The sequence below is a fragment of the Bactrocera oleae genome, chromosome X, assembly GCF_042242935.1.
Source record: "Bactrocera oleae isolate idBacOlea1 chromosome X, idBacOlea1, whole genome shotgun sequence".
Lineage (NCBI taxonomy): Eukaryota > Metazoa > Arthropoda > Insecta > Diptera > Tephritidae > Bactrocera > Bactrocera oleae.
Genome location: NC_091541.1, coordinates 34862886 through 34887369, shown reverse-complemented (window position 1 = coordinate 34887369; position 24484 = coordinate 34862886). Strand labels below are relative to the sequence as shown.

Below are 24484 nucleotides of genomic sequence, written 5' to 3'. Positions count from 1 at the left end.
ACGACAATCGCTGAAGCCATTATCTATGCATCTCCAAGTCAAATACGCACATTATTCGCTATCATAATTTCGACATGTTCACCATCAAACCCATCTAACCTGTGGCACAAATCAGAAGATATTTTACATCAAATTCGTGTCAGTTCCAGAAATCACGATATTGGGATGAATGAGGAGATACATAATCGTGCTTTACTCTTGATAGAAGATATGTGTTACCTCATGTGCAGTAATTTATTAATCAGATTAGGAATGCCAGCACCATATCGTGAAATGAATGACGCATTTAATCGAGAATTGGAACGGGAACGTGAATATGATTACCAGGAATTAGATTTAGTAGTTCAAACGAATGTACCCCTGTTGAATTACCAACAAAAGGAAGTTTATGATACTTTAATGAAGGCAATCGATGATGAAAATGGTGGTTTATATTTCCTAGATGCCCCTGGTGGAACTGGCAAGACATTCCTCATGTACGGCTCATTCTGCATTTAAATTACCGTTAAGTCTTCAAACTATTGAAGAACCAACGTGTAATATTGCAAAACACTCAGCAATGGCCAAAGTTTTAGCGGTATCGAAAAGCATCATCTGGGACGAATGCACAATGGCGCATAAACGTGCATTAGAAGTACTTAACCGAACATTAAAAGATTTACGCAATGACTCGAGATGTTTTGGAGGAGCAATGATTTTACTGTCTGGTGATTTCCGCCAAATACTGCCAGTAATTCCAAGATCTACGGCTGCCGACGAAATAAACGCTTGCCTCAAATCGTCAAATCTATGGCGCTATGTGAAGAAACTGCAACTGACAACAAACATGAGAGTTACATTGCTTAATGATACATCTGCTGAAGATTTCTCGGAGCAATTGCTGACTATCGGTAATGGTCAAGTACCTGTCGATGAATCGAGCGGATTAATATCATTTCCAAATAATTTCTGTAATTTTGTCTCATCAAAAGACGAACTTATAAACAATGTATTTCCAGAAATTATTTCTAACTACAAAAATAATGAATGGTTGAGTGAGCGAGCAATTTTAGCGGCTAAGAATAAGGATGTAGATGACCTAAACTACATAATTCAAAATAAGATCATTGGAACAATGCATACATTCAAATCTATTGACCGCGTCACAAATGAAGATGAAGCCACCAACTATCCAATTGAATTTTTAAACTCTTTGGACGTGCCTGGCTTACCACCGCACAATTAACGCCTAAAGGTTGGCTCCGTAGTAATCATGCTTCGAAACATAAACCAACCAAAACTGTGCAATGGTACGCGTTTGGTGGTTAGAAAATTGATGAACAATGTAATTTACGCTACGATAATGATAGGAAAATTCAAAGGTGAGGAAGTTATCATTCCGAGGATACCGATGATCCCAACCGATATGCCGTTTGAATTTAAAAGACTTCAATTTCCGATACGTCTTGCATTTGCCATGACCATTAACAAATCACAAGGCCAATCCTTAAAAGTTTGTGGTTTAAATTTAGAACATTCATGTTTTTCCCATGGTCAATTATACGTGGCATGTTCACGGGTCGGAAGACCATCTGCGTTGTTTGTTTTTGCGCCTGATAATAAAACAAAAAATGTCGTGTATCACAAGGTACTTAAATGAAGAGCAACCTATGTACTAAAACACAGAAATAATTATCAATGATTAATGTAGGTATTTAATTTATTTGTATATTTTTCAATTAAAAAAAAACTGCTTATTTATTTCCATTATTAAGGCGGAACAAAGTTCGCCGGGTCAGCTACTAGTATATAATATATAAATCAAACATACAGTGTGGCACTGCAGTGACTTTTCAAGGAAACCACCCACATAAAATTAAAGTGGCAGTGCAGTAACTTTTCAAAGAAACCACCCACAAAATTAAAGTGGCAGTTCAGCGACTTTTAAAGAAACCACCCACATACAAAAATAAAGTGAGAGTGCAGCGGACCAAAGATCTTGCGAAGCCACTATCACAATTAACAAGAAAAAAAGAGTTTGACAAAGTGCATAAGCGATAGGTAGCAACAACCAAAGTGCTACCTTAACTTCAGCAAAACACATAGTACAACCGGATCGATCAGCTAAAGCGTGGTCAGTGAGCCACAAACGCAAAAATTAGGACCAAAAGACAGGAAGCTTTTGACAGACGAAGAATGGAACAAGCAGAAGCCACAACCATCGACATAATGGAGCAGCTGGCGAGGCGAGAACAGCAACTAGACCAACTTCGCAACGCATACATAGAACTGCAAAGAAGCCAAACAAATCAACAAGAGAAGGACAGGGTCATAAAAAATATTAGCCATCTACCCATATTCACCGGCACAGGGAGTAACACAATAAACTCCTTCTTCAGCAGTGTGGAGTATATGCTATCAACTTTGACGAATGAGGAAACAATTAAAGAAGCAGTAAGGACGGTTTTCTACAGAGTTATCTAAGGCGAGGCAAAGGATGTGGTGATTAACATTCAGGAAACCCATAACTGGAACAAGATAAAGGAGGCATTAAAAAGAAGATACAGGCCAGACACGGAACCTCACGAAATATACAGGAAGATAAGTAATTTGAAAGTAAACTCGGTAAGTGAGTTAGCCGTTGAATTACAAAATATAAAGTATAAAGCGGACGAGCTAATTGTATATTATCAAGGTGACCATAGCATAGATTTGACTAACATCGACAGACTTTTAGTAAATATAACCAAAGAAATGACCCAAGGAACATTACTGGACAGAATCTATGACGAAAGAAATTTAGACACAATAATAGAAACAATGAATAAAAGAAGATACGAAGATAGTTGTATTAGATGGGAATTCAAGAAATCTAGGAAGTTTGAAGGACAAAATAAACCACAACAACAAATTAAATACAAAGAAAAATTTTCGCAGAACAGATATAATCAGAATTCGGGCCAAGTAAAACAAAATCAAGGACCCAACTTTTATAGAGAAAATTATAATAATAGAGGAAATTTTCACAATAATTCAAGACAATTTCGAAGGTACCAACAGGTAGGAAACCCTAGGCCAAATTCGAACAGAAGTCGTTGGAATCAAGCTAGGCAAGACCCGTCAGTACCTATGGAAGTAGATAACATAGAGGCAAATTATAAAAGATACGGCAACGAAGACCGTAGATATAATCAAAAAAGATATGAACAAGAAAAAGAAAGTAAAAGTTTGAGTAGAGAAGACAAGGAATATAGTTCAAGGGAACCTCGATTGGCAGGACACCCTATATCGCAGTATAGCCAAAATCGCTTATACTCGAATAGGCAAAGCCAGACAGGATCGTCAAGTACTAGTTATAGAGAAGAAGAAAATGATAATACAATTTTTTTTACCAAGTAGCCTCGGAAAAACTACCAAAAATAGAGATTCATATTAGTGACAAAAAATACATTGCTTTAATAGACACTGGCGCAAGTTTGAGCCTAATGAATAGTGTAGTAAAAGATTTTCCGACTAATAAACTAAATAATCCACTGACTATTAGCGCAATTACAAACAAAGACATAATACAATATGAAGCTATAACAATTGCACCAAAAGAATTTAATCTTCCGGAAAAAGCAAGAGTTAGGTGGAAAATAGCAAAATTTGATGGCAGAAACTATGACTTTATAATAGGAACAGATATTTTAACTTACCTCAATGCGTTTATAAACATGGAAGAAAAAACGCTAACCTTAAATAAAGAAAACCGCAATACAATTAACCCATATAACATAAACGAAATGTGTACATTGGAAACTACAGGAGATGGAATTGAGGGTATAAAATTAGATCATTTGAATTTAGAAGAACACAAGGAGGTAATGAAAATTTTGAAACGATTTAAAACACTATTTTTTAAAGAAGGAGACCGTTTAACGAGTATAACAACAGTTCAGCACGAAATCAGGACTACGACAAATGAACAAATTAATTCCAAATTATATAGGTATCCACCCCAACATGAAGAAGAAGTACGAAGACAGATTAGAGAAATGGAAGCACAAGGAATAATTAGAAAAAGTCAATCACGTTATTCTAGCCCACTGATAGTAGAAGAAGAGGGACAATTCTGGAAAACAAAAATATAGAATAGTAATAGATTATAGGAAGTTGAACGAAAAAACAATTGATGACAAATACCCTTTACCAAATATTAATTCTATTTTAGACAATATTTTACCACAATTGATTTAGCAAAGGGTTATCATCAAATAATGGTTAGAGAACAAGATAAAGAAAAAACCGCTTTCGTTACTCCGAACGGACTTTAGGAATTCATAAGAATGCCATTTGGACTCAAAAATGCTCCAGCAACGTTCCAAAGGCTCATGAATGAGACACTACGCGATTTTATTAATAAAACATGTGTGGTATATTTAGATGATATCCTAATATTTAGCACATCTCTTCAGGAACATGTCAAATCAATAAGAGATATATTGAAAGTATTAGAAAAGGTTAATTTAAAAATTCAAGTGGATAAAAGCAATTTTATGAAAAAGGAAACAGAATTTTTAGGACACATTCTAACGGAAAACGGTATGAAACCAAATCCTAATAAAATGAAAGTACCTGTGGAACCTCTGTAAGTCGAACCTCGATAAGTCGAAAACCTCTCCAACTCGAAGAAATATTTCATCCCCTTCCCTACAAGCCGTAAAACCTCCGTTACTCGAAATTTTAACCCTCTATTACTCGAAATACTCAGTGAGTCCCTAGAAGCTATTTCTGTATATTTTTACACTCCATAACTCGAATACCTACACTCAGACCTCTCTATCTCAAATATTGAATTAATTTTGACTATAGCTTGACTTGCAAGCTGGTGGAGGGAGAGAGCAGACTATAGTTTTTTCACTCCCCCCACTAGCTTGCAAAGCTGATGATTTGATTGGCGCGCAGCTACTTGCGGCTTTTCCAAGAAGCTGAGCATGCAAAGCTCAAATTTTCAATTCCTCTTTCGCTGCAACTACGACCACTACCTACAATCTTCCGTAAAACAGTTTTATAACGAACTGATAAGCAATGAGTGTGAAACGTAAACTTAAAACTCTGAGTCTTGCTGAAAAACTGCAAGTACTCGAAGCAGTAAAAATTTGCCAAAAAAAAACGGATGTTGCAAAACAGTTTGATATACCTTTAATTAAAATGAAAAAGATATATTGAAAAAAGTTGAGAGCGGCCAAAGTTTATCATGCAAAAGACAGCGTATATCTGAGTTTCCTGGTTTAGAAGAATGTTTGTTAAAATGGTTTAAACAGTGTCGTGATGAAAATATAAGTATCAGTGGACCATTGCTACAAGAAAAGGCAGAAATTTATTCAAAGTCTTTAGGATTTTCTGATTTTAAAGCAAGCAATGGATGGCTGGAAAAGTTTAAGCGTAGGCATGACCTTGTTTTTAAGAAAGTTTGCGGGGAAAGTGCGAGTGTAAATATTGAAACTTGTCATTCATGGATAAATGAAAGATTAAAAGGTTTGTTAAGCGTTTACGAGCCTGAAAATGTCTTCAATGCCGATGAAACAGCTCTATTTTATAAATGTCTTCCCGACAAAACTCTAGCATTTAGAGATGAAAAATGCCATGGAGGAAAACAAAGCAAAGAGCGTTTAACCATATTACTTGCTGCGAATATGTCAGGCACAGAAAAACTCTCACCTTTTGTTATTGGTAAATCAAAAACACCTCGCTGTTTTTCAAAATGTTCATCACTGACGTTAAGATATGAAGCGAATACTAAAGCATGGATGACTTCTGCAATCTTCAGACACTGGCTCATGGACATCGATAAGAAAATGACAAGAGAAAAACGAAAAATCCTGTTGTTTATAGATAATTGCACAGCACACAACGATATCCCACAGATGAAATCTGTAAGAGTAGAGTTTTTACCTCCAAACACTACATCAAAATTACAACCTATGGATCAAGGTATTATAAAAAATTTCAAATCATTATATCGCAAAGAAGTAGTCAGAAGAATGGCGCGAGATTTAGATGAAGGAAAAAAAACTTCCATAGATGTATTGCAAGCCATGCGGATGACTGATAAAGCTTGTCGTAAAGTGACTGCTGCCACTATAAAAAACTGTTTTGGTCATTGTGGTTTTTCTTCGTCAACAACCGAAGAAGTTGAAGATGATTCTCTACGACCTCCTGAGGAATGGAATACAATAGCACCTGGAATATGTTTTGACGATTTTATAACATGTGATGATGGAGTAATGACTGCGGGAAAATTATCTGACGAAGAGATACTTGATTCACTATCTCCGAGCAACGAAAACGAAGAAGATGATACAGAAGATCCAATCGATATACCATGCACTCCATTAGTTTCAATCAAAGAGGCTAGAATAGCATTAAATACTTTACGTGATTTTATTGAACAATCAAGCAAATCAGAAGAAAAAGAATTTTCCGCTCTTTGTATCCTAGATAATGCTATAGATAATGAACAACCTACTTTAAAGCAAAAACAAATTACTGATTTCTTCAAATAAGTTTGTGAATAAATATGTTGATGAGCAGTTATGTAACGTGAATTTGCATGTATATTTATTTGACTTTCTCCTTTCTGTTCGTCCCCTCCCTAACTCGAAACCTATTACCGCCTAACTCGAAATCCTCTGTAACTCGAAAACTCTATAACTCGAATTATTTTTCCACTCCCTTCGAGTTCGAGTTATAGAGGTTCCACCTTTACAAATTCCAAAAACAGAAAAGCAAATTAAAAGTTTTTTGGGAGTTACAGGCTATTACAGAAAATTTGTAAAGGATTATGCGAAAGTTGCACAACCAATAACTAAATATCTAAAAAAAGTTAGAAAAATTAATACACTAGACCCAACGTATATTGACGCCTTCGAAAAGTTAAAACCCCTAATAAGTACACATCCCATTTTACGATTCCCAGACTTTGAAAAACAATTTACCCTAACAACTGATGCATCTAACTATGTGGTAGGGGCAGTGCTATCCCAAGAGGGCCACCCAGTATGTTATGCATCCAGGACATTAAACAACCACGAACGTAATTATTCCGCAACAGACAAAGAACTTCTAGCAATAATGTGGAGCGTAAACTATTTTAGACCATACCTTTATGGTAGAAAATTTAAAATTTTAACAGATCACCAGCCAATAAAATTTTTACATTCGAAATACAGAGGTAAAGATATGTCGCGACGACACCAAAGATGGTTATTAAAGCTAGGCGAATATCAGTTCGAAAGTGATTATTTAAAAGGAAAAGAGAACAGAGTATCAGACTTTTTGAGTAGATTAGAAAATAGTGAGGACACTATCTCAGAAAAGATGGGGAGTGAAATAACAGAAAACAAGATTTTATCTAATAATATAATATTAACAACGTAGAAGACGAGGAAGACTCAATTGCAACAATGCACTCAGCTGAAGAAGAGTTAGGTGACCATTTTTATATTAAGGATGAAATAGTCAACAAATACAAGATTCAAATTATATTAACAAATAATAAGATAGAAGAAAAAAAAATGGAAAGAGAATCATTTTTGTATCAGAATATGATTTTAACACGATGGGTGATATATTTAGAAAATATATATCAAAAGGAAAAGTATGAATATTCTCTGACATATCGGAAAGGAAATATAATATCGTTTAGGAAAAACTAATAGAGATGTTCTCCAATGATAATCAGATAGAATTTATAAAATGCACTATGAGAGCACAAGATATAGAAACGGATGTTGAAGCAGAAATCACATTACTATTATAGAACAATTAGAAGATTACTTTACAAAAATTGGTAAACCCAAAAAAATAATTGCTGACAACGAATTTAAGGCAATACGAATAAAAGAATTCCTAGCAAATGAAAATGCAGAATTACATCTGACCAAACCGAATAGTCACACAGGCAACGCAGACATAGAAAGATTCCATAATACTATAACAGAAAAGTTTAGAATTCTATACAAGTTAGAGAAAGGTTTATCTATTAAACAATTAATTCAAAAATCTATTAGGAATTATAATCACAGATTTCATTCGACAATGAAGTGTACGCCGTATGAAGTACATAATAACAAAGTTAGTCAAGAGACAATAAAAAAGAATATAGAGTTAATGAAAAATAAAAGTATCACAAAACTTAATGAGAATAGAGAATATTATACTGAAAACAGAAAGGAAGGATTTATAAAAAATTATAAAGCAGCTAGGCATAAGGAAGAACCAAAATATAGGAAAAAAAATTAAAAAATATACATCCTTGTAATATTAAAAAACCATTAAAATTTACAGATGTTACTGACAATATTGATAATAATGGGAGGAATGAATTTGACGGTAGGAACCATGACGATAACTGAATTTACAGACACAAAAGGATTTGTAGATTTACAGACTAGAACTCAGGATATTGTAAAAGAAACGGACATCGTGATACATATAATCGATATTAAGAAAATAGAAAACATCATTGATATTATGACAGATAACGTAATACTAATGAAAACAAAAAACAAAGACTTATTGCAAACCGAACTGTTGGATGTTAGGAACAAACTTATAACATTGATACCCAGGAATAATAGATCAAAGAGAGGACTAGTAAATGCAATAGGTAGTATGTCAAAATGGTTATTTGGGACAATGGACGACTCAGACAGACAAGACATCCAGAACCATCTCTTAAATGTTAACGAAACAATTAATCAACAAATTATAATTAAAAATTGTTTTAATACGGCTTTTGAACAAATAGAAAATATTGTAAAAAAATATAGGAAAAGAATTGAAAATGAATTTAATTCAATAAATAAAATTTTAGATGATGAATACGAAGAAAATATGTATTTGACAGAATTAACAAAAGTTAATTTGTTAAAAAATAAAATAGAACATTTACAAGACAACATTGTATCTGCTAAATACGGGATAATACACCCTAGTATCTTAACAAATAATGAAATAATAAAATACAATATTGATTTTAAGAAATTAAAATATTTACAACTTGGAACAGCAACATTTAATAATACTTGTTTAATATTGGGTATCAAAATTCCTAAGTCTTTTATATCAGTAAAAATTAGATATGTAATACCTATACCTAATAAAAAGTAGGAGGAAATATATGATAAGATAGATCAAATATTTGAATATGAAAATAACATATATAAATATGAGGAAAGTAAATATTTAAAAGAATTGAAACCTAGTAAACATTGCATAATAAAAGGAAATTGTAAACTTATAAAAACAAGGAACTTGAAATAATACCCTTAGATACTAATGTTATAGTTATTAAAAATGCTTTGAATCTAACAATTAACGAAACTTGTAAAGAAGATCAAATTGTAATAAACGGAAATTATGTTATATCATACAATAACTGTACAATGAAAATTAACGACTATTACTTTTCTAATTTTATTTAAGAAGATAACGAAAACATTGTCAATATCAAATATGGAAATATACACAAGTTCATTAAAAAATTCACATTAGAAGATATTGTAGAAGAAAGTAAAAATCATAGTAGAAATATTTTTCATTTAAAACTCCACAGCAAACTATCATATGCAAGTAACTTAATTATATTGGTTCTAATAATAATACTAATTTACATTATTTTTATTAAACACAAATCTATTAAAATAGTTTTAAATAAAAGAATTCAGGAGAATTCCAATCTAAAGGAGGGGGTAGTTACATATGGAAATTATAACAAATCAGCAATTAGCGATATTGACCAATTTATTAACAGCATAACAAGCATAATGTAAACTAAAACCAACATCCGGCCTATTTAAAAAACTTGTTGAAAATAATATAAAACAAAATTGAAGAATTAACTAAAATTCCCAGAACCAATGAATGAGTACTGTATAAACAGAAAATGAATAAATTAATAAATTGTTGTATAAGCATAATTGTAATGGTTAAGTAAGTTAGTCAAGTAAGCAGAATGTAAAAGTAGAAAGCTAAGTATTTTTAATAATTGTATTAGTTTTCTTTGTGAATGAAAAACTGAAATAAAGCAGTCTTAATTTTGCACCTTAGCTGGCTGGTTGGCCTTTGCCATAAGCTCTCGTTGGTATTTTTAAAAAAAAAACTCCCCTGACGGACCCGATTAGGAAAGTCGCGCAACACTTATAACAGAATTCGACAAAAGGCCAAGTAGCGCCGAAGTACACCAACAACTAAGGGTCAGAAAAAAGAAAGAATCAGAAAGCATGCATGAGTACATTTTAAGTATGCAAAAATTAGCAGATATGGGTGAAATAAAAGAAACATCAGTTATCCGATACATGGTCGAAGAGTTAAAAGTTCGAAATGAGTTGAAAATTCTTCTGTTGACTGCAAAGACGTACAAAGAGTTAATGGAACAATACGAAATAATAGAAACTGTGAACAGCAGCATGGAAAGCGGCGCAGCAGCGGCAACTGCGCGTAGGTATAACGCACAAATTAGTGAACGTAAGCAGCATTGCTATAACTGTGGGTCAACCAGACATTTGAAATCGGAATGTAGAGAAGAAACAAAATGTTTCAAATGTAATGGCAGCGCCCACATTGCGAAAAACTGCTCAAAGCAAAACGTCAATTTCGTTTCTAAAAGATTAAAACAAATATTAGTAGGTGGGAATAGTGTAGATTGCCTTATGGATACAGGTGCGGACGTCTCGCTCATGAATTTCAGCATTTACAAAAGACTGTTCCAGCAATATCCTCTAAAACGCAGTACCATAAAGTTATATGGCTTACGGAATAAAAACACAGAAGTTCGAGGTACATTTTCCGCTATAATTAAAATTGATGGATTCAAAACAGAGCACACATTTCTAGTTATAGTTGATAAAAACATGATGTTCGATGCGTTAATAGGATTTGACCACATTGCAAAATTTACGTTGACATTAAGTACGAACGGGTATACATTCACGCAGAAAGAGGAAAATGTGAGCGTAACAATTGTTTGCAACGTGCAAGTTCTAAAAGAAATTGATGTTCCACCCAAATTTAAGGCCGTCGTAGATCAAATGGTAAGAGACTATACGCCAAGCAAATCAGAAGAAAAATCTCCCATCCAGTTAAAAATAATTCCAAAAGAAGACAAAATATATTTCAAAGAAAATCCCATTCGATTGTCGGCGATAGAAAACGAAGTGGTCAAGAATCAAGTCGCTGACTGGTTACAGGAGGGTGTCATTCGGGAATCTACCTCAGATGTTGCAAGCAAAGTGATACTTGCAAAGAAAAAATATAGCACATTCAGAATGTGCATTGACTACCGTAAGTTGAATTGTCTCGTTTTAAAAGATCGTTTTCCGGTGCGCATTGTAGAAGATGTTTTATTAAAAATGCAAAGTGCCCAATTTTTAAAGGTTATGTATCTCAAGAGCGGCTTTTTCCACATGCCGGTTGAGGAGAATAGTAAAAAATACACGGCGTTCATAACGAAAGAGGGTTTATTCGAATTTATAAAGGCGCCTTTTGGGTTTTTTAATTCACCGGCCGTTTTTGTGTGCTTTCTTAACGTAATTTTTCAAAACTTGCGGTATGATGGTATAATGGAATTGTACATCGATGATATAGTCGTGTTTGGCCAAGCCCAAGAATCGTGTCTAACAAATCTTCAAAAAGTGTCAGAGCGTGCACAGTCGTACGGGTTGGAAATAAAGTGGTCCAAATGCCAATTTTTGAAAAAACGCATAAATTATCTTGGTCATAACATACAAGATGGTAAAGTCTGGCCTAGGTACGAAAAATTAAAGGCAGTTAAAAACTATTCAGTACCTAACAACATAAGAAGTGTACAAGCTTTCCTAGCTAGGTCTGACAGGTTATTTTAGAAAATTTGTCAAAGATTATGCGTTGATAGCGAAGCTATTGACTCAACTGCTTAAGCGAGATGTAGAGTTTAAGATCGGGCAAGAACAAATATCAGCAGTAGCTAAGTTGAAAGTAGCATTAGTAGAAGAGCCAGTATTAAAGATTTTCAAATAAACAGCAAAAACTCAACTTCACGTAGATGTCTCCAAATATGGGTTTGGCGGAGTACACTGAGAGTTGCATGATTTAAAGTGGCACCCACTATATTACTGGAGCAAGAAGACTACAGCACACGAAGAAAAGTTGCATAGCTACGTCTTGGAAGTGAAAGCAGCTTACTTAGCTACAAAAAGGATACGGCATTACCTGCTAGGTATCGAGTTCGTTCTAATAACGGATTGCGCAGCTTTCAAACAGACGACAACGAAAAAAGACGTTCCACGGGAAATTGCCCCATGGCTTATGTATTTACAATACTTCAAATTTACAACTGAGCATCGGATTGGAAGCAGGATGAAACACGTTGACTCACTAAGCCGCTATCCCGTTTTTTTGGTCTCGTCTGAAATCCGAGCGAAAGAAAGCGTATGAAAACTTTGTTGTTAAAGATGGACTAATATACAAACAAATAAGCGGTTATGATGTGTTAGCGGTACCGAAAAGAATGGAGAAGGAAATTATAGAAAAAGCGCATAACGTCGGTCATATGGGGGTACAGAAAAAGAAATGCACGAAATTCAACAAGATTACTTCATCCCGCATTTAGAACGTAAAGTCAGGTAAAACATTGCAAATTGTATAGAGTGCATACTACAAAATCGCAAAGTGGGCAAACAAGACGATTTTCTTCATGTCATTAACAAAGGCGATGCTCCACTGTGCACCATCCACATTGATCCTCTAGTTCCTATAGACGCAACATCAAAATGCTACAAGTATATTTTCGCCATAGTCGATGGTTTCAGCAAGTTCACTTGGATATATGCAACAAAGTCAACAGATGCAGCAGATGTAGGGGAAGAAGTTAAAAACCTGGGTCGATATCTTTGGCAACCCACAAAGGATTATAAGCGACAAGCGATCAGCATTTACTTCGAAATATTTTAGAGAAATTTGCAGTACACATAAAATCGAACATACTGAAACGACCACGGGGGTTCCAAGAGGCAATGGCCAGATCGAAAGAGTAATCCGCGTTATCTTATCAGTTTTGTCGAATCTGTCAGCATCAGAACCAAGCAAGTGGTACAAGTTTATAGAACAGGTGAAGAAAGCAATTAATGCGCAGGTCCACTTGTCAACTAAGTTCACACCGTTCGAAGTTCTGTTTGGAATTAAAATGCGAAATTAAACACAACCTGCAGTGGTAAGAGCTATAGAAGAGGAAATATATTTTCAGATGAATAGCGAAATATAAGAATGGAAGCAAAAGAAGACATTCAAAAAGTGCAAACTGAGTATAAGAAGAATTACGATAAGAGGCGCAAATCGCATGCTGAGTATCAAATGTTTGATTTGGTTGCGATTAAACAGACGCAATTCGTAGCAGACAAAAAGTTAAACAACAAATATATTGGATCATATAAAATTATAAAAGTAAAACGGAATGGCAGATATATTGTTGAAAAGGCGGCAGATTTTGAGGGGCCATGGCAAACATCCACAAGTGTCGACAACATTAAACTATGGAAGTATGTAGAAGAATATGAGAGTTTATCATCTGGGTCAGATGCTGATCAGGATGACCGAGTGTAAAAGGGTGGCAACACCATCAGCCGTAGAATCGTCAGAAGTCGTCAAATGAGTCATTAAGCTGGGAGGCAGTCAAGTTTTCGAAAGTCAAAAGTGCAAGTCGGAAAGCAGCGGTCGAGAAAAGAGGTCGTCATTCAGTTTTTAAGTCGTCGAGCCCTCAAGTCGTCAAATCGGTTTAAGTTGCCTGAGCAGGTATATTTTTTGAAATCGCATTACTTTGTTCACTCGTATAATTAATATTAAATAAACATATATAATTAACCAACAATTCACATTGGTAAATCTATAGCTCTCCAAAACAAAGATGATGAAATAGCTTGTTGCAAAACGTAATACACATATACACATATGTAGCGGATCTACACAGATAAATTATGTACGATTTTTTCAACTAACGCTTCGGCAAGACGACAAGGTTACGCACATCGAAAAGATAAAGAGAATGAAGATGAAATTAAGTCGTGTGTTATTATTTAAATATTTTGGTTATTAATGTAAAGTGTTAAGTGTATTTAGATTTATTTAAAGTTTATTTAAATGCTTTAATTACAAATCCCACTATTTGTAATGTTTTAAGTATAGTTGTATTTATTTAAAGTTTATTTAAATGTTTCAATTACAAATCACACTTTAGTTTTCTTACGGTATTTCTTGTACTGTTTAAAGTCCGTTTTCCATCTGATTTCGCCGGTTTCTCGTCCGTTAGCGTCGCGTCCCTTTCGTCCAGTCAGTGCTGTCGTATATTAAAGATGTCCAGTCCGCACGTTCGCATTCCTTCGTCCACATTTCTTCGTCCCACAATTCGGCCATTTCTGCATACTTATTCGCCTCGAATAACGTTACCACCTTTTCATATAGTCCGCAGCGGTCGATGTTACCTTAGGTCCCTCATTATTTCCCACTCTTTCTACTTCATATCGACCGTGTTTTAATCTTTTTAAAACTTTGTATAGTCCCAAGAATTCGGGTCGTAACTTCATCCCGCTTCCAAATTGTGTTCGTCTAATTGCAACCAAGTCATTTACGTTATATTAAATATCCTTTCCACATTTCTTATTGAATGACTTCCTATTTTCTTCTTGAATTTTCTGTATGCTTTCTTAAGCTACTTCACGCAACTTATCACGCCTATCGTTTAACTCACTAACTACTTCATTTTCTGAAATTTCGTTTATTGCAAGGTCCCCTTTTACTTGCATGTCCCAACCTGTAAAAATCTTAAGTGTTTTGTACTTCGACTGGGAGAATTATTTATAAACTGCTGAACCTTCCCGACATACTTGTACCACTGTGAGGTATCTTAGCAAGAATGGGGGTTACTACCTGTGTATTCGTTCCACTTGTCCGTTTCCTCGTGTCACCCCCGTTGTAATAAGTATATGTCGATTATTATTATCATAGGAATAACTTTTGAAATCTTGTGATGTAAATGCTGATCCCCTATCTGATATAATTCTACGTGGGTTGCCGAAAATATCGGCTTGCTTTGAAAGCACGTTTATAGACACCTCCGCACTTGCATGTTTTGTTAGGTAAAGCCAAAGAAATCTTGTAAATGCATCAATCCCAACTAGGATATATTTGTACACTATGTGACATGTCTTTAAAGGATAATCTTCTTTCTCAATTGACGAAAAAAATCCTTCCAATTTATCACTCTTTGTGTTCATTATTAAACATTCGACCTAACTGCTTACTATATTTTTTACTTTTTCCTCGAGCCCTGGAATGTAATAGTATTGTCCTACGCAATCACAACTCTTTGTAATTGAAAGATGCCCTTGCTTACGTGCTATCAAGATGATTTCATTCTCCATCTGTTTTGGTACCACGATTAATTCCTTTGCCGGATCCTTGTACAAAATTTCATGAGATATAATATAAAAAAAAGTCTTCGTAAGAGCTGCTTTCCAGTATTTTGCGAATTGCTCGCGTCCATTCATTCTTTACTTGTGCCTCCTTTAGTCTATGCTGTAACGATTCGTCTATTAACATACACGCTAGCCTACTTAAAGCATCGACATGCTTCATTTTAGAGCCTGACCTATGTTCTATAGTATAATTAAATTCTTGCAAAAACATCGCCCACCATCCATCCATCCGTGGCGGAACGTCTTTTTTCTTTAATGTCATAGCAAATGCGTTGCAATCTGTTATGATTTGGAATTCTAAACCCAAATGCGTTGACGATGGCGAGCACTTCGAGTTCAGAAGAATGATAATTATCTTCAGCTGAACTTGTTTTCTGACTTATGAACTGTACTGGATGATATGCTTCATCCTCTGTCCTCTTTTTTAACATTACCGCCCCATACCCATGCTTTGATGTATCTCTATGAACTTCTACAATTCTAAAACTGGAGACTGTGATAGCGAAGTCTTTAGTTGCTCGAAAGCAATTGCCTGTTCTTCCTTCCACTTAAAATCTTGATATTTTCGCAGAAGATCTGATAATGGCTATGCCACTAGCGCATAGTTTCGAATGAATCATCGAAAGTAGGATGTAAACCCTAAAAACTGTTGTATGGCTTTTTTTGTGTCTGGGTGGCTTAAAAGCTTTAACTGCTCTAGTTTTCTCGGCCGACGGACGAATTGTGCTATTTTCGATTATATACCCCAAAAAATTTACTTTACGTTTAAAAGAATTATACTTTTTCCCCTTAATCTGTAGTTCACTCCTCTCCTCCTACTGTAAGAACTTCCTTTAGTTTTATTAACCCCTCCTCCTTGTCTATAGATGGAATAATTAAATCAACCATATAAGTGACGACACTCGGTTTATCTTTTAGTTCCTTAAAAATCGAATGAATAAATCTGCAGAATACTGCTGGTGAATTAGAGACGCCAAACGGCACAAATTTAAATTCAAATTGTCTTTTCATTGTAACAAACGGTGTATATTTTCTAGAGCTTTCTTCGATAGGAACATGCAAAACTCCGTTAGCCAGATCTAATGTGCTAAAATCTTTATATCCCTGGAGTTTCTCAACTACCTCGTCAATCAATATCATTGGAAAATTATCGCGCAAATCTTTTTCATTTAATTTGCCTACAGAAATATTGGAACTAATTTTTAAAAAAAGAAAAGCGAGGAAAAAATGGCAACAATCCAGAGCCCCACAAGATCAAACTAGACTGAATAACTTAACGTCTCAATTGAGAAACGAATTTAAACAATTTAAGAACGATGCCATGGGTGCGTTTCTATGTGAACTTACAAATGACTCAAATACTGAATATTCACTTTGGAAGTCTACCAAAAGACTGAAGAGGCCAATTATGCAAACCCCTACAATTAAAAATAACCAAATTGTTTGAAAAACTTTTATTGAGAAGATTAAAACCAATCATTGATGGGCAAAATCTTATTCCGAATCATCACTTTGGTTTCCGGAATCAACACTCTACGATTGATCAGGTTCATCGAATAACTGATACAATTGAAAAAAAATTAGAAGAAAAAAAGTGTGCTCAGCAATATTCCTTGATGTAGCACAAGCTTTCGATAAAGTTTGGCATGCAGGATTGAGCAATAAACTTAAAATGTTTCTTCCAACACAATTCTCGAAAATTCTGAAATCATATGTAGTGTATTGGGACCAGTTCTTTATCTCTTATATACTAGTGACCTACCAACATTTAACGAAAATATTGTTGCTACATTTGCTGATGATACTGCAACAATAATATTGAGTCAACAGAAAAATTACAATAAGCCATTGCAAAAGTACAACGCTGGACAACTACTTGGCGCATTAGGCTAAATGAAACCAAATCAGTGCATATCGATTTCAGCAATAAACGTATACAGCACAAACCAATATTTATGAACCAAAAAATAGTTCCGTATGAGAATACAGCAAAATATCTTGGTATGACCCTTGATACTAAACTTAGGGGGAAATCCCATGTCAAAAAAAAAAAACAAGAAGAAATAAAACTTAAGTACAGAAAAATGTACTGGCTATTAGGCAGATCCGAGTTGAAGAAAGCCAAGAGGGCCTCGTGTAGAGCCTTCTGCGGCAGCGTAGAGGGTTGTCACGAGTCCTCAAGGTTTAGACGCATTCTTGCAAAAAATCCTACTCCAGTGGGGTATCTAAGAAATGCAGATAGCAGGGTGGACTGCGAGTAGCGAGGAGTCGCTGAAGCTACTCCTAGATACTCATTTTCCGCTGAATCGCTCTACTGAAGAAGTGCCACTGGGGGAGGAGCTGTACAGCCTTCTTGGACCTTCTGGATGAGCGTCACCTTACCTGGGCGCTGAAATCATTCAAGCTCTTCAAGACCCCGGGTCCTGATGGCATCATACCGGCGCAACTACAGCGTACGGTTAAAGTGTCATGTAGCTGGCTGGCCCTCATCTACGCGAACTGTGTTACATTGGGCCATGTCCCGAAGGCCTGGAGACAGGTTAAGGTTACGTTTATTCCGAAGGCCGGTAAAAGCTCTCATGTCGGTGCAAAAGATTTCAGACCCATCAGCCTATCCTCGTTTCTGTTGAAATCGCTGGAGAGACTTATGGATCTGTACATTAGGTGCAGAATACCGAGGGGTAAACTGTTACGGGCGCAGCATGCCTATATCAAGGGTAGGTCGGTTGACACTGCTTTGCATGATGTAGTGTCATGGCTGGTGATAGCGTTGTTGCACAAGGAATTTGCAGTGGGCTCCTTTCTCGACATCGAGGGGGCCTTCAATAACGTGTGGCCAGAGGCAGTGGTTAAAGTCCTCGAAAAGTTTGAGGTGGAATCGAACCTCAAACACCTCATTTTTAGTCTTCTTTGCGACAAAACTGTCGTAGCGGAGTGGGGTAGTGCCAAGTCAACCAGAAATGTTAATAGGGGAACGCCGCAGGGAGGAGTACTCTCCCCACTGCTCTAGATCTTGGTGGTAAACGACCTACTTATAGAACTCGAGGAGCAAGGCTATCGGGTGATAGCCTATGCTGATGATGTGATTCTTATGGTTAAAGGTAAATTCCTGAATACCGTCTATGAGCTCACCGAAGGGTACCTACACGTGGTATCCAACTGGGCAAATAGAAGCGGCCTAGCCGTCAACCCAAGTAAAACCGAAATAGTTTTATTTACTAGGAGGTATAAGATCCCAAATGTGCCTCTCCCCTCTTTCGGGGGTTCACGTCTTCAACCTGTTGATAGGGTGAAATACCTAGGGCTTATCCTTAATAGAAAGCTTTCTTGGAGGCCGAACATCGAGGAGAGAGTCAAGGAGGCATCGGTCGCCTTATATTGCTGCAGGGGAGCTATAAGGAAAAGGTGGGGACTCTCACCAAAGGTGGTGTTCTGGCTCTACGAAACAGTAGTCACGCCAATATTGTTCTATGGTGTGTTCGTCTGGTGGAGGGCGCTCGAAAAGACTACCCTGGCTAAAAAGCTTGAGCGAATCCAAAGAGCGGCGCTCATCGGAATCTCCGGTGCACTGCGAACCACACCAATGATAGCTCTCAACGCTATATTAAATGTAGCAACTGTGGACATTGCCGGTAGGTGCATTGCTGCGAGGTGTGCTATTAGGCTCAGGGAAGCTGGGCTTTTGAAGAGGTTCGAACAAGGACTCACCCCAATTCTCTCCTCCTTCAGCTACATTCCTGAAACTTTGGATCACTGCGTCACAGCGGCCACTCGAGGCGGCTTTTTCTCCGTCACTGTAGCGTTTTTCAGGCGGAAGTGGCCGCGATCAAGGTGGCGGTAGAAGTACTGTTACGGAGTGCAGCTTCGTTTAGAGAGGTGAGCATTCACTCCAACCGCAGAGAGGCAATACAAGCCCTGAGTGCGCGAACCGTGCATTCAAAGCTAGTCAAGGAGTGTCTGTCCTCACTAGAATTAGCATCAGGCTACTTCAATATCAAGCTCGTTTGGGTGCCTGGTCACAGTGGAATCGCTGGGCATTGCAAGGCTGATGAGCTGGCCAGGGGGGGCATCCTTGCCCCGCTCACATCGGATTGGGATCAAGTTGGTTCCCCACTAACGTCTTGCATTCTGGCTCTGGACCAATTAACCTCGCTTGCGCTCAGCAGACGCTGGTCGACGACCATCTCCTGCGCGACTGCGCGATCCTTCTGCCCGATAGTGGATCGCAGGAGGTCGAGGGGTGTTCTCGCCTTGAACAAAGATGACCTCGGCGCCATGGTAGGAGTCCTTACTGGGAACTTCTCATCTCATGCGGTGCGGCTTAGAATACTACCCGATGGTAGTTGTCAAAGCTGTATGAAGGAGGGTGAAGTGGAAACATCTCGGCCCTTTCTGCTCCACTGTCCTGCTTTTGCTAGGTTGAGATTGAAACATCTCGGCAATCACACGTTTGGCGGACCAGAAGATTTGGCCGAAACAGATATTGGCCGTCTCAACAAGTTTGTCATAGGCACAAAGCGCTTTGTCGACATGTAATGGTCTATTGATCCGGCTCATAGGAGTTCTGGGTACCACAAAGGACCGGCGTTTAAGCTGTCCAAGTGTGATCCTTCTTAGGATCGACCCTCTAACCTAACCTAAACCTAGGCAGATCTGCTTTGTCACAATACAACAAGCTAGCCTTGTATCAACAAGTCTTTAAACCGATCTGGACTTATGGTATTCAACTCTGGGGCTGTACCAGTCAAAACAACAGATTAATTATCCAAAAATTTCAAAACCAAGTACTTTGTGGTATTGTTAATGCGCCCTGGTACATTCGTAATGACAACTTGCATATGGATCTAAATGTAGAAACTGTTGACAACGTAATCAAAAAGTATGCCCAAAGTCATGAACAACGACTTCAACAACATATCAACATTGAGGCTCTCCAGCTCCTAAACCGTATAAATTTATGTCAAAAACAAATAGTTTAATAGTATTATTTTCGCAACATAATCGCTTTGTTTTATCCTTTTTAGGCACAATCAGATACACTTGGGGTAATAATATCTTCATCTAACCATTGCTTTACTTGAGCATCTATGATTATTTGATCTTGAAATGATACGCGCCTGGGTGGCTGATGTACCCGCACATCGTCTTTTAAAATAACTTTCATTTCCACCGTGGAAAATTTTATTCCTTTGCCACATATTGAGCAATCAGCTTCTCCACTTCTAACATTTTCCTCTTATCCAGATGTGACAAATCATACATTGGCTTCGGCGCCTGTTCTTCTATACAAATCATACTAAATGATAATATTTCTGAATCTTCTGCAATTTTTTTATCATAGTCTTTGCTGTCCGTCTGAGGAGTATTTGGTTTATGCTTCGTTTGAAATTTATCGCCCTCTCCACTAACCATCAAATCGACTTGACCCAAAACAGCACGTCCAATTATTGCCGGATATTGAAGATCCCACCCAGCACTCGTTTATCTTTGTTTGGTTTAACAATAAAATTCAGCATATCGACTGTGTCTGCCCTGATCAAGCCCGTAGCTATCAAAGCAAGAATAATTGTGTTCCCTAACTTTACTTTTTTAAATTTTAGTCCAAAATCTGCAACTGAAGGTTTGAATTTTACTTCAGTTATTGTGTTCAAATTATCTTTATCACTTTTGATTGTAGCCGTTGGAAATTCTATTAAGGCATATAAAAATTCAATAAATGTTTCGCTTTCTTTCTTTTGACGACTTCTTAAAAGCCTCAGCTGATGAAAATGATATTTCAAATTGATCAATTAAAGATGCCCAATCACGAATACCGGTTTTGCTTTGAATGAATGCCCTAGCTGTTTCTCTGAGAAGCTGTTTTGCATAAATAAATTTATGAATTTCCAACCAGCCTACTATACTTATGTGCATTTTCTTTAAAAAATTCTGCCCATTGACTTACTTCCTGTCCGTCTGTACCTTTAAATAAAGACAAGCTTTCCTCAATTTCTCTAAAGGTGAAATGAGGGACCGTGGATGACACCGGACCTCTACCCGACCTTTCATAGAGTGGCACCACTGTTTCGACCTCACTGTCGCTTTCATCGTCATCGTTAAGAAGACCGTAGTGTGTCAGAAGTCTGTCTCGTAAGTCCTTCTTGCGTCCATTTATCGGTAGCCCCATTTCTCTTAACATTTCTTTTAACACTCTCACCGTCATGTTCAATATTGTCTGAGCCTCCATTTCGAGTGCTCTTTACAATTGAGTTTATCACTTAAACTACGAATACTTCTATTCTAACTACTGAAAAAAAATCACAATTTAAACTTGTGTTAGTATAAATATAATATATGTAATCTTAAACGATATGGTTAATAAAAATTGTAACCTGTTAATCTCGCTGTTCCTGGAATTGCCTCAGCCACTCGAGCCAGCTCCAACTGGTTTCAACCGACTCTGTTGCTATATTGCGGCGCAACCGTTTCCTTGTACCAACCGCAACCAGTTCGTTGCAACTTATTGATTACGCTCCACGCTCGCTGTCTGTGCACTTATGCCGCCGTCGCATCTGCACTCTCCACTGCTTTCAACTAAGTGCCGTTTCACATTGGGATGCAAAAGAGTCTGATGTTTTTCAAATATTCTTTTGGTGTCGCTCTGGGCATTCACACGGTCAAAAAAGAGTCCAGCAACTCGAGTCTAGTTTTTCTGCATTCCTTTTCACAAAATTTTCGTAAATATTTGTGCGGTTCGATAGCGCAACACTGCGTGCTGCGTATTTCATTTGTATGTTGAGATGATGGTCACACATTTTGCTTGCAATGAATTACCATGAATATGGTAGAACAATATGCATAATACAAGTACCTACCCGCTAAATAGTTTCAAAAAAATACTAAAGACGGGAATTCCCTAATCCACAAGAATGTATTGAATATCCGCTACTAATATTTTCAAGGCCAAATTTATAATAGGAATTTCCTAATCTTTAAGTATTAAAAACTCATAATTTCTTTACTCCGTATTAAAAATTCATAATTTCTTTACTCCATAATCTATATCTTAATTTTCTCCTTATTTACAATTTGTCATAATATTTCTATTATTCTATGCATACGTATTTGCATATTACATACAAAAATAGATAACAGAACTCAAATTTGCGATCGAATTCATTTGAAACCGAGCGCTCTTGCAACCATTCAAAGAATTTGAAAGTGAAAAGAAATGCTGAAAAGGGTAGCAGCGAGCTGTTACGAACAAGAACACAAAGCGTGCCACCCGAACACGAGTGGCACGGTCCCTTCGTCTTTCCTCGTCGTCCCCTCGCCCACAATAAACTGGTATGAGACTCTTTTGAGTCCCAATGTGAAACGGCACTAACTCTGTTGGGCTATTGCGGCGCAACCGTTTCGTTGTACCAACCGCAACCTGTTTGTTGCAAACTTGTTGGTGACGCTCCACCGTAAGAATTGGAAATTTGTAAATTTTTACTGCTAGCTGCAACAGCATCACCACACGATATACACCTACGCACACGCACACCAATCGAACAGCAAAATACAAAATTTTAACGCCAGCGTTTACCAGAGACGAGGTGCTACTTGTCTCTATTGCGCTGGATATTTAAGGTTGATTTCACTCTTTTGCTTGCTGCTGCACTTATTCCACTGCATCCGTATATGCCACTCTGTTGTTATCACTCATCTAACGTTGTACTTATTATCGTAACCGAACATAAGTGGCACTTCCATATTTCTATAGGACATAATCGTGTTTTTCATGTTAATTTTGATTCCTTGATTCGCTAGAAAGTCTACTCCAATTATGACTTCGTCAACGATATCTGCCACTATAAAATTATGTGACACGGCTGCCTTTCCAATTACGATCTCGCACGTTACCTTTCCGAGAACTATCTAACTGTAAGGACACCTGTGCTGATATACGTGCATCTTGCGCTACAAACTGCTCTTCCAAATGCGTTGACAATCGCGTTTCTAACTGCGACATTTGTAGGGACATACGTGCATCCTGCTCTTTAATTTGTGTCGATATTTGCGTTGACACCTCTGTTGATATCTGCGTAGACATCTGGGACATTGCAGCAAAAATCATGTTTATGTCCACCATCTTTGACGAGCGTTGAGCCTCTTCCTTTTCTTCTATCTTTGTTGTCTCTTCCTCTAATTCCATGTGAAAGACATATTCCTCAACATTAATATTTTCCGCCTCCATGACCTCTCTTTTTTCAGTTGTGGAATCTTTAGATCGTTAAACTTGGCCATTTTCAAATAATTATCTCCTTGGGAATTTATTTGACATTCCCACTTCTGACACGAATTGTAATGGATTTCTCGATAAATCGTCTAAGTATAACTCACTCTTGAGCTCGATCACTGGATTGTTAAATTAAAGTCCCAATTTAATGCTATACACTTATCTTTATTTTCAAGTCCAACAACTTAACACTTATTGCTCGATATTCGAGTTTACAACTTATTGCTTGTAGCTTAATTGCTTTTTACACGGCAACACTCTAATTAGAACTGTGTGTGCTGCATAGTCCGGCAGCCCTTATATAGTAAATTCTTAACAAAAAATCGCTACTAGAACATTCTGGCAACTACGAATTCGCTGTCTAGTTGCTCTGGCAGTTTATCGTCGATTCTGATTTGTTCTGGTATTCGTGTTCGCCACAATATATTTTAATAATTAGAGCAATCGTTCTTGTGTTTTGTTGTATACGCTTATAAGTTATTTTATATAGAACTATAAGACCCCAACCATGCTTTGCTGTGGCTAAGGTATAATTAAACTATATTGAGTAAGCAGTTTAATTTAGTACAATGTTATTATCAAAACTAATTTCAGCATTTTTTTCTGTCTATATAGCTCGATTACCGAGCCAGTTATGATTTAAATAATTATTTTGTGTTACTGGGAAAATACGGGCAATGAATTAATTTTGTCCGTGTACAATAGTGCTGAAATTGGTGGAAGTTTAGGGCATTTCGTATTTGGTTGCAGT

The 24484-nt window shown here is 36.8% G+C and overlaps 1 protein-coding gene across 1 annotated transcript; it reads left to right on the top strand.

The window, feature by feature from the left end:
• Nucleotides 1–610: 610 nt before the first annotated feature.
• Nucleotides 611–1225, top strand: LOC138858208 (uncharacterized). The gene has a single exon (XM_070112741.1). The coding sequence runs from the start codon at nucleotides 611–613 to the stop codon at nucleotides 1223–1225; it is 615 nt and encodes a 204-aa protein (XP_069968842.1).
• The last annotated feature ends 23259 nt before the right edge of the window (nucleotides 1226–24484 follow it).

Coding starts and splice junctions, on each gene's coding strand:
- LOC138858208 (XM_070112741.1), top strand. CDS start 611: ATGGCGCATAAACGTGCATTAGAAGTACTTAACCGAACATTAAAAGAT.